The 11,874-nt window shown below is 41.9% G+C and overlaps 2 protein-coding genes across 34 annotated transcripts in view; both read right to left on the minus strand.

Moving 5' to 3' along the window:
• Positions 1-11,343, minus strand: part of LOC119265978 (protocadherin beta-16-like) — a 30,757-nt gene extending 19,414 nt beyond the window's left edge. The window contains exon 1 of the mRNA XM_037547190.1: positions 8,753-11,343. Coding sequence (XP_037403087.1) covers positions 8,753-11,134 — 2,382 coding nt within the window. The 5' untranslated portion in view covers positions 11,135-11,343. The remainder of the gene's footprint in view (positions 1-8,752) is intronic.
• Positions 1-11,874, minus strand: part of LOC108437803 (protocadherin alpha-C2-like) — a 334,331-nt gene that overhangs the window by 78,357 nt on the left and 244,100 nt on the right. The window contains exon 1 of one of the 33 annotated variants that reach the window (XM_037547172.1): positions 4,647-7,231. The exons of 31 other annotated variants lie outside the window; for them this stretch is intronic. In XM_037547172.1, the coding sequence (XP_037403069.1) occupies positions 4,647-7,028 (2,382 nt within the window). In that variant the 5' untranslated portion in view covers positions 7,029-7,231. Of the gene's footprint in view, positions 1-582; positions 3,136-4,646; positions 7,232-11,874 lie in introns of those variants that run through there. One more of the 33 variants, XM_037547173.1, reaches the window with a different exon arrangement.

Genomic DNA, 11,874 nt, shown 5'->3' on the forward strand with positions numbered 1-11,874 from the left:
TTCCATATTACCACCTGGACTTTGCAGAAAATACTGTTTCACTGCATTAAGTATCAGCTCTACAACAGGCCACAGGCAAAATCAGTCTCGAATTAATAAATTGTTGTCAAAGAAGATGTAATTGTCCCACAGCAAAACACCTAATTAATAAATAAAAAATACAAAGCAGTGTTAGAAACCTCCAGATTTCTGATCTTTCAATCAGTCTGGAGCTGTCCTGAAATAGTGGTGCTGGAATGCGCTGAACAACAGAATGAAAACATGATTCTTTGGCAGCACATGTCTTAAAATGTCAGTCGATTTAATAAGAATGAAAGTGTAGCATCACCGATTTACTTTGTAGTCAAGATTTTGGAGCATTTGAGTCACTAATTTGAAACAATATTTTAAAGTTCAAGAATAATAAATGAAATATCTCTGTGTAAATATTTAATTCAATAAACAACAACGGACTGGCAAGAAATTACCACTTAAAACCAATCTATAGGTAATGTTCATGTGATGTTCCCACGCCAAAGTCGACGGAAAGTTGACGGTTTTAAACATTACTGTAAAATCAAAACTATTACAGGAAGCTCTTACCAAATCAGGAGAATCGGGATCTTCCAAAATACTTTTTTCCTTCATCGCGCGCTGCAGAGTCTCTGAGAAACTCTGGTCCACCACTAAAACACTCTGACCACCAAGTGTAGAATATTTACAGTCACTTTTCCTCGAGTTGGTCGTCATACAGACGTCATAATTGTACATGTGCGGCAGAGTTCCAGTAACTCCTGTGTCTGCGTAACCGGGTGGATAGTACGGAATAACTGGGAGACTGGACTGATAGAAAATACGAGACTGTCTCCATCTGTAGATCTTCACTGATATTATAACTACTACAGTAGTGATGAACAGGAAAGAAACAGCAGCCAGAGCTAAAACTAAGTAAAAAGTCAGGTCATCGTTGTATTCTTTACTGTGCGTAAAGTCCGAGAACTCCGAGACCACTTCAGGGAAACTGTCCGCTACAGCTACATTGATGTTCACTACAGCTGAGCGAGACGGCTGTCCGTTATCCTCCACAACAACAGTGAGCTTCTGTTTCACTGCATCTTTATCAGTGACCTGGCGCACAGTCCGTATCTCTCCATTCTGTGGGCCCACTTCAAACAGCGCCCTGTCTGTGGCTTTCTGGAGTTTGTAGGAGAGCCAGGCATTCTGTCCAGAGTCCACATCAACAGCCACCACTTTGGTGACCAGATAGCCAACATCTGCTGAACGAGGCACAATCTCAGCCACCACAGAGCCACCAGTCTGTACTGGGTACAGAACCTGAGGAGCGTTGTCGTTCTGGTCTTGGATTTTGATCCTCACTGTCACGTTACTACTGAGTGGAGGGGAGCCTCCATCCTGCGCTTTTACGCGGAAATGGAAGTCCTTTAACTGCTCGTAGTCGAAAGAGCGCACGGCACTAATGACTCCACTATCAGCACTGACTGACACATATGACGATACAGGAACCCCATTAACAGCGCTGTCATCTAAAATGTAAGAAACGCGCGCATTCTGGTTCGAGTCTGCGTCACTGGCCTTCACTGTGAAGACAGAGAGACCTGGTGTGTTGTTCTCGAGCACAAAGGCCTCGTAGCTCCTTCTCTCAAAGACAGGAGCGTTATCATTCACATCTGAAATGAGTAAACGGAGAGAAGCGCTGCTGGAGAGTGAGGGAACTCCCTCATCAGAGCACAGCACAGTGATGTTGTACTCAGACTCTCTCTCCCTGTCCAGTTCCTGCTCTGTGCGCAGGCTGAAGAAGTTGTTGGATGGGGATGAGATGGAAAAGGGAATACTTTCACTTATAGTACAATACACTCTGCCATTAATTCCTGAATCTGGATCATTTACTTTCATCATGGCAACCACGGTCCCTGGTGTAGATTGCTCAGATATAGAGTTAGACTTAGAAATAATGTTAATCGATGGCGTGTTATCATTAATATCTAAAACATCCACCATTAATTTACATGAGTCAGAAAGTCCTCCTTGGTCTTTAGCTTGAATTTCAAGCTGGTAATTGCTGGATTTTTCAAAATCAATTGCACCGTTTAAGATGACATCACCGCTATACTGGTCCACGATAAACAAGTCTGACAAACTATCCATTGTTTTTGACATAAAATACGAAATACGACCGTTGGAGCCCTCATCTGCGTCAGTTGCGCTTACAGTGGTCAGTTTGGTGCCTTTAGCTGCGTTTTCAGATAATGTGGCTTTATACACTTTGCTCGTAAACACAGGAGCGTTATCATTAGCATCTAGAACAGTAATGTGGATTTTCACTGATCCAGACAGCACCGGCTCACCTCCATCAGTCGCTGTCAGTAATAAAGTGAATCTCTCTTGTTTTTCTCTGTCAAGAGGCTTTTGTAAAACCATTTCTACGCTCTTATCTCCGTCTGTCTGACTCTGTAATTCTAAAACAAAATGATCTGTTGGATTCAGTGAGTAGCTCTGAAGCCCATTCGTACCAACGTCCACATCTATTGCTCTCTCTAATGTAAATCTGGCTCCGGTTACTGCTGACTCGCTAATCTCAAACCTGATTTTCTCTGTCTGGAAAAACGGAGCGTTATCGTTTATATCCGTGATTTCGACGACAATAGAATATAATTCCATCGGGTTCTCCAGGATTATTTGAAAATGCAGCGCGCAGGGGGTCGTTTTAGCACAAAGAGACTCGCGATCTATTTTTTCCTTGATGAGAAGCGCCCCCCTCTCTTTATTCAGCTCGATGTACTCCGTGCTGTCCTCCGTAAAGATGCGCGCTTTCCCAGATTTCAGTCTTTTAATTTCCAATCCCAAATCCTGAGCTATGTTTCCAACTATGGATCCTTTTGGCATTTCCTCCGGAATCGAGTAACTGACCTGGCCGAGCGCGGAGTGAGAAGAAAGGACGACGAAGAACAATACCGGGCGCCACATCACTGCAATGGCGATGTTCCAATCTGCGGAGAAGATGTCCAAATCAATAACATGCAGTCCAGACTTTCAACCCTTTCACTCGCCAGTCATCGAATAGAGATCCGTATTCGACTGATATCAAAACAATCCACGAAAATATTCCTCTCAGAAGACGGAGACTCTCATAACGCGACTGGAAAGCTTGATCGTGTCTGATTATTCAGGCTGCTGTGGGCGAGTCTAAGGCGGACACATACAGAGGGAGCCTAACGTTGATAAACAGCGTCGCTTTGAGTCAGAATTAGGAATTGCAAAACTTCCACTGCCATAGAAAAGGAATACAAAACAATGACTTTAAGAATAAATTGTGTGTATCTACAACTTATACAAACAAACAGCTAAACAAACAAACAAACAAACAAACAGATAAACAAACAAATAAACAAATAAATAAATAAACAAATAAACAAACAAACAGATAAATAAATAAATAAATGAACAAACAAACAAACAAATAAATAAATACATAAATAAATAAAGTCTTCTGCGTACCCCATGTCAAAGTCATTCTTAATAAAACAAAGAAAACTGATCTAGTTCAATTTTAGCTATGGAAGCATAGAAAACCACGTAGGTAAATCACTTGTAATGCTAAAGAAGGAAACCGTGCTAATTCCTCAAAAGTGAAGAAGGTAGACCTGCGCATGTTTAATATTACCGAGTTTTTTTTAACTGTTTAATGCTGTACAACACTGACGGTGTTGAAAAGAGAAGAAACACGTTCCACATCGTCACCGACTCCACTACTTAGTAAAGCAGTGACAACGCCACGTCATTGTGAGCTTATCATCAACTTGCGCCATGCGTTTATGCTTAGACAGCACTGCAAATATATATGTAAGTTAAGGACAATCGGCTGATCATGTCCATCGAGTGGAGACATTTCTGAGATCTGCAAAATTGTGAGGCCTTTTTAAAACTACAATTCAATTGTAAAGCATGCTGTAGTAAATGATTTGCAACTTCGGAGAATCAGTTTCAGCCAGAAGATTTTCATCTCCTCTTCATGCTCCACATCATCTCTGCAAAAATTAGGTTTACAACCCAAATATTCTGGTCACCACGTTGAATAAGAAGAAAATACTATTCCAATGCATCATGTATCAGCTCAACAGCGGTAATGTAAAAGGAAAAATTCAAAGTCTTGAATAAGCGTGACTGTCTGGAGCTGTCCTGCAGATGTGGTGCTGAAATGTGCCGAAAAACAGGAGGAAAACATGATCCTTTGGCTACACATGGCTCCTAATGTCAGTCGACTGCACAGGAATAACCAGGATGCATCATAAATCTAAGTTATCTAATTATGAAAGTCTCTGCATGTGTATGACTCTTTTGAATCACATACATTTGAAGACAACTTTTCATATTTTATAGAAAAAAATGAATGAAGCAAATCTATAAATAAATATGCACCATACAATAAAGAAACGGAAAGCCATTTTCAAATCAACTGCAAAATTATAAAACATTATATTGCCGTGAATCGTGGAGTCAGCTTAAAGCTACTGGACAACAAAAAAGAAGAAAGTTTCACCAGCAACAAGAGAGAGAGAGAGAGAGAGAGAGAGAGAGAGAGAGAGAGAGAGAGAGAGAGAGAGAGAGAGAGAGAGAGAGAGAGAGAGACTATTACACCAAGCTCTTACCAAATCTGGAGAATCTGGATCATCTACAAGATTTTTTTCCTTCATCGCGCGCTGCAGAGTCTCTGAGAAACTCGGGTCCACCACTAAAACACTCTGACCACCAAGTGTAGAATATTTACAGTCACTTTTCCTCGAGTTGGTCGTCATACAGACGTCATAATTGTACATGTGCGGCAGAGTTCCAGTAACTCCTGTGTCTGCGTAACCGGGTGGATAGTACGGAATAACTGGGAGACTGGACTGGTAGAAAATACGAGACTGTCTCCATCTGTAGATCTTCACTGATATTATAACTACTACAGTAGTGATGAACAGGAAAGAAACAGCAGCCAGAGCTAAAACTAAGTAAAAAGTCAGGTTATCGTTGTATTCTTTGCTGTGCGTAAAGTCCGAGAACTCCGAGACCACTTCAGGGAAACTGTCCGCTACAGCTACATTGATGTTCACTACAGCTGAGCGAGACGGCTGTCCGTTATCCTCCACAACAACAGTGAGCTTCTGTTTCACTGCATCTTTATCAGTGACCTGGCGCACAGTCCGTATCTCTCCATTCTGTGGACCCACTTCAAACAACGCCCTGTCTGTGGCTTTCTGGAGTTTGTAGGAGAGCCAGGCATTCTGTCCAGAGTCCACATCAACAGCCACCACTTTAGTCACCAGATAGCCAACATCTGCTGAACGAGGCACAATCTCACCCACCACAGAGCCACTAGTCTGTACTGGGTACAGAACCTGAGGAGCGTTGTCGTTCTGGTCTTGGATTTTGATCCTCACTGTCACGTTACTACTGAGTGGAGGGGAGCCTCCATCCTGCGCTTTTACGCGGAAATGGAAGTCCTTTAACTGTTCGTAGTCGAAAGAGCGCACGGCACTAATGACTCCACTATCAGCACTGACTGACACATATGACGATACAGGAACCCCATTAACAGCGCTGTCATCTAAAATGTAAGAAACGCGCGCATTCTGGTTCGAGTCTGCGTCACTGGCCTTCACTGTGAAGATAGAGAGACCTGGTGTGTTGTTCTCGAGCACAAAGGCCTCGTAGCTCCTTCTCTCAAAGACAGGAGCGTTATCATTCACATCTGAAATGAGTAAACGGAGAGAAGCGCTGCTGGAGAGTGAGGGAACTCCCTCATCCGAGCACAGCACAGTGATGTTGTACTCAGACTCTCTCTCCCTGTCCAATTCCTCATCAGTGCGAAGACTGACGAAGTTATTGGATGGTGAAGTGATAGCGAAGGGGATATGTTCACTAATACTGCACTGAACTCGCCCATTCGCGGATGAATCTGGATCATTTACTTTCAGCATCGCAACAACTGTGCTAATTTTAGCCATTTCAGATATAGAATTTGACATGGAAAGAATGTTAATCGACGGTTTGTTGTCATTAACATCCAACACATCAACAATTAATTTGCATGAGTCCGAGAGCCCTCCTTGGTCTTTAGCTTGGATTTCCAGTTGATAATGGCTCGATTTTTCAAAATCAATTTCACCGTTTAAAACGACCTCGCCGCTATATTGATCCACGATAAATAAATCTGACAAACTGCCAAATTTTTTCGACATGTAATATGATATGTGACCGTTGGAGCCTTCATCTGCATCAGTTGCGCTTACAGTGGTCAGTTTTGTGCCTTTAGCTGCATTTTCAGATAATGTGGCTTTATACACTTTGCTCGTAAACACAGGAGCGTTATCATTAACATCTAGAACAGTAATGTGGATTTTCACTGATCCAGACAGCACCGGCTCACCTCCATCAGCCGCTGTCAGTAACAAAGTGAATCTCTCTTGTTTTTCTCTGTCAAGAGGTTTTTGTAAAACCATTTCTACGCTCTTATCTCCGTCTGTCTGACTCTGTAATTCCAGAACAAAGTGATCTGTTGGATTCAGTGAGTAGCTCTGAAGCCCATTCGTACCCACGTCCACATCTATTGCTCTCTCTAATGTAAATCTGGCTCCGGTTACTGCTGACTCGCTAATCTCAAACCTGATTTCCTCTGTCTGGAAAAACGGAGCGTTATCGTTTATATCCGTGATTTCGACGGTCAATGTATACATTTCTATCGGGTTCTCCAGAATCATCTGCAGATGTAAAGCGCAGGGAGTCGTTTCTGCACAAAGAGACTCGCGATCTATTTTTTCCTTGATGAGAAGCGCCCCCCTCTCTTTATTCAGCTCGATGTATTCCGTGCTGTCCTCCGTAAAGATGCGCGCTTTCCCAGATTTCAGTCTTTTAGAATCCAATCCCAAATCCTGAGCTATGTTTCCAACTATGGATCCTTTTGGCATTTCCTCCGGAATGGAGTAACTGACCTGGCCGAGCGCGGAGTGAGAAGAAAGGACGACGAAGAACAATACCGGGCGCCACATCACTGCAATGGCGATGTTCGAATCTGCGGAGAAGATGTCCAAAACAATAACATGCAGTCCAGACTTTCAACCCTTTCACTCGCCAGTCATCGAATAGAGATCCGTATTCGACTGATATCAAAACAATCCACGAAAATATTCCTCTCAGAAGACGGAGACTCTCCTAACGCGACTGGAAAGCTTGATCGTGTCTGATTATTCAGGCTGCTGTGGGCGAGTCTAAGGCGGACACATACAGAGGGAGCCTAACGTTGATAAACAGCGTCGCTTTGAGTCAGAATTAGGAATTGCAAAACTTCCACTGCCGTATATTAGAAAAAAATACGAAACAATGTCTTTAAGAATAAAATGTGTGTATCTACAACTTATAGAAAGAAGAAGTAAATGAATAAATGAATAAATAAATAAAAAAATATTTAAAGTCTTCTGCGTACCCCATGTCAAAGTCATTCTTAATAAAACAAAGAAAACTGATCTAGTTCAATTTTAGCTATGGAAGCATAGAAAACCACGTAGGTAAATCACTTGTAATGCTAAAGAAGGAAAACGTGCTAATTCCTCAAAAGTGAAGAAGGTAGACATGCGCATGTTTAATATTACCGAGTTTTTTTTAACTGTTTAATGCTGTACAACACTGACGGTGTTGAAAAGAGAAGAAACACGTTCCACATCGTCACCGACTCCACTACTTAGTAAAGCAGTGACAACGCCACGTCATTGTGAGCTTATTATCAACTTATTATCAACTTATGTTTCATGTTACTATCACAATCACCGCCACCTTACTATATTCTTAAGTACTTAAATCTGGTGTACATACTGTAAATTCTCTATATTGTCTTAAATTATTAGTAAAGTGTTTATTTTTACATAAATGGCTGCAACTGTAACAACTGCAATTTCCCCCTGGGATCAATAAAGGAATCGGAATCTGACACTGAATCTGAACTTGCGCCATGCGTTTATGCTTAGACAGCACTGCAAATATATGTGTAAGTTAAGGACAATCGGGTGATCATGTCCATCGAGTGGAGACATTTCTGAGATCTGCGAAATTGTGAGGCCTTTTTAAAACTACAATTCAATTGTAAAGCATGCTGTAGTAAATGATTTGCAACTTCGGAGAATCAGTTTCAGCCAGAAGATTTTCATCTCCTCTTCATGCTCCACATCATCTCTGCAACAATTAGGTTTACAACCCAAATATTCTGGTCATTACGTGGAATAAGAAGAAAATACTGTTCCATTGCATCATGTATCATCTCAAGAGCGGTAACGTGACTGTCTGGAGCTGTCCTGCAGATGTGGTGCTGAAATGTGCCGAAAAACAGAAGGAAAACATGATCCTTTGGCTACACATGGCTCCTAATGTCAGTCGACTGCACAGGAATAACCAGGATGCATCAATAATTCTAAGTTATCTAATTATGAATGTGTCTGCAACATTATGACTCATTTGAATCACATATATTTGAAGACAACTTTTCATATTTCATAGAAAAATGAATGAAGCAAATGTATAAATACATATGCACCATGCAAGGAAAAAAACAAAAACAAAACGGAAAGCCATTTTCAAATCAACTGCAAAATTAAAAAAACATTATTTTGGCGTGAATTGTGGAGTCAGCTTAAAACTACTGGACAACAAAAAAGAAGAAAGTTTCACCAGCAACAAGAGAGAGAGCGAGAGAGAGAGAGAGACTATTACACCAAGCTCTTACCAAATCTGGAGAATCTGGATCATCTACAAGATTTTTTTCCTTCATCGCGCGCTGCAGAGTCTCTGAGAAACTCTGGTCCACCACTAAAACACTCTGACCACCAAGTGTAGAATATTTACAGTCACTTTTCCTCGAGTTGGTCGTCATACAGACGTCATAATTGTACATGTGCGGCAGAGTTCCAGTAACTCCTGTGTCTGCGTAACCGGGTGGATAGTACGGAATAACTGGGAGACTGGACTGATAGAAAATACGAGACTGTCTCCATCTGTAGATCTTCACTGATATTATAACTACTACAGTAGTGATGAACAGGAAAGAAACAGCAGCCAGAGCTAAAACTAAGTAAAAAGTCAGGTTATCGTTGTATTCTTTGCTGAGCGTAAAGTCCGAGAACTCCGAGACCACTTCAGGGAAACTGTCCGCTACAGCTACATTGATGTTCACTACAGCTGAGCGAGACGGCTGTCCGTTATCCTCCACAACAACAGTGAGCTTCTGTTTCACTGCATCTTTATCAGTGACCTGGCGCACAGTCCGTATCTCTCCATTCTGTGGGCCCACTTCAAACAGCGCCCTGTCTGTGGCTTTCTGGAGTTTGTAGGAGAGCCAGGCATTCTGTCCAGAGTCCACATCAACAGCCACCACTTTGGTGACCAGATAGCCAACATCTGCTGAACGAGGCACAATCTCAGCCACCACAGAGCCACCAGTCTGCACTGGGTACAGAACCTGAGGAGCGTTGTCGTTCTGGTCTTGGATTTTGATCCTCACTGTCACGTTACTACTGAGTGGAGGGGAGCCTCCATCCTGTGCTTTTACGCGGAAATGGAAGTCCTTTAACTGCTCGTAGTCAAAAGATCGCACGGCACTAATGACTCCATTATCAGCACTGACTGACACATATGACGATACAGGAACCCCATTAACAGCGCTGTCATCTAAAATGTAAGAAACGCGCGCATTCTGGTTCGAGTCCGCGTCACTGGCCTTCACTGTGAAGACAGAGAGACCTGGTGTGTTGTTCTCGAGCACAAAGGCCTCGTAGCTCCTTCTCTCAAAGACAGGAGCGTTATCATTCACATCTGAAATGAGTAAACGGAGGGAAGCGCTGCTGGAGAGTGAGGGAACTCCCTCATCAGAGCACAGCACAGTGATGTTGTACTCAGACTCTCTCTCCCTGTCCAGTTCCTGCTCTGTGCGCAGACTGAAGAAGTTGTTGGATGGTGAAGTGATAACAAACGGAATATGTTCACTAATACTGCACTGAACTCGCCCATTGGCCGATGAATCTGGATCATTTACTTTCAGCATCGCAACAACTGTGCCTGATGGAGATTTTTCTGATATAGAGCTGGACATAGACATGATAGTTATTGTTGGTTTATTATCATTAATATCTAGTACATCGATAATTACTTTACATGAGTCTGAAAGTCCACCTTGGTCTCTAGCTTTAATATCAAGTTGGTAATGGCTGGTTTTCTCATAGTCAATTTGTCCAATTAACGATATTTCCCCATTTTCTTTATTTATTGTGAAGAAATCTTTGATGTCGTCATCTACCTTTGAAATATAATACGTCACCTTTCCGTTTGCGCCTTCATCTGCATCAGAGGCGCTGACGGTGGTCAGTTTGGATCCTTTGGGTGAATTTTCGATAATTACGGCCTTATATACTTTTTGGGTGAATACAGGAGCGTTATCATTAGCGTCAAGGACAGTGATGTGTATCTGGACAGTGCCAGATAGCACTGGCTCACCTCCATCAATCGCTGTTAACATCAACGTAAATCGTTCCTTGTTCTCTCTGTCGAGGGGTTTTTGTAAAACCATCTCTACGCTTTTTACTCCATTTGCGTGATTTTGGAATTCTAGAACAAAATGATCCGTTGGTTTGAGTGAGTAGCTCTGAAGGCCATTAGTTCCAACGTCGGCATCCACTGCTCCGTCTAACATGAATCTCGATCCAGTTACCGCTGACTCGCTAATCTCAAAACTGATTTCATCTGTTTGGAAAAACGGAGCATTGTCGTTTACATCCGTGATTTCGACCGTTACTGTGTACATTTCCATCGGATTCTCGAGAATCATCTGCAGATGTAGAGCGCACGGCGTTGTTTTAGCGCACAGAGCCTCGCGATCTATTTTCTCTTTGATCAGTAGCATGCCCTTCTCTTTGTTCAGCTCGATGTATTCCGTGCTGTCCCCGGAGAAAATCCGCGCTTTTCCCGATTTCAGTCTTTTTAAATCTAATCCCAGATCCTGCGCAATATTTCCAACCGTCGAGCCTTTCGCCATTTCCTCCGGAATGGAGTAGCTGACCTGGCCGAGCACGGAGTGAGAAGAAAGGACGACGAAGAACAATACCGTGTGCCACATCACTGCAGCGGAGATGTGCTTGTCTAATGAGAAGATCTCGAGAAATGACGACGAAATACTGACTTTCAATGCTTTAAATGCGCAGTCATCAAATAAAGATCCAGATTTGAGGTTTTAGAACGACCGACAAGCAAATTCCCCTCAGATGTCGATGACACGGAAAACGCGACTGAGGAGCTTTTCTTTCTCTGATTATTCAGGCTGCTGTGGGCGACTCTGAGGCGGACACAGAGAGAGAGGCTGCAAATCGTTGATAAACAGCGTCACTTAGAGTCAGAATGAGGAATTACAAAATTTACTACGTAAAATATGAAATAATGACTTCTAAATTAGACGCCACAAAACACATATATCTATAAATTAATAAGCAAACAGATAGATAGATAGATAGATAGATAGATAGATAGATAGATAGATAGATAGATAGATAGATAGATAGATAGATAGATAGATAGATAGATAGATAGATCGCCAGATAGATAGAGACATAGATAGCTTGAAAAATAATCTTTCTATATCCCGAATTGGAGTGATTTTTAATAAAAGTTAGAAAACCAATCTGGTGCAGTTCAAGTTAGGAGAAAAATAAATGAAATAAAGTTTTAGTCTTGAATAAACATGCAAAGAGACAATAAATATATAAACAAACAAACAAACAAATACATACATAAATAAATAGTATTTCTAAGCAAACCCAAAAAACTAGGTTTGTCTAAGCTTAAGGTGCCTTACTTTCATTT

This window comes from Pygocentrus nattereri, chromosome 18, assembly GCF_015220715.1.
Source record: "Pygocentrus nattereri isolate fPygNat1 chromosome 18, fPygNat1.pri, whole genome shotgun sequence".
NCBI lineage: Eukaryota > Metazoa > Chordata > Actinopteri > Characiformes > Serrasalmidae > Pygocentrus > Pygocentrus nattereri.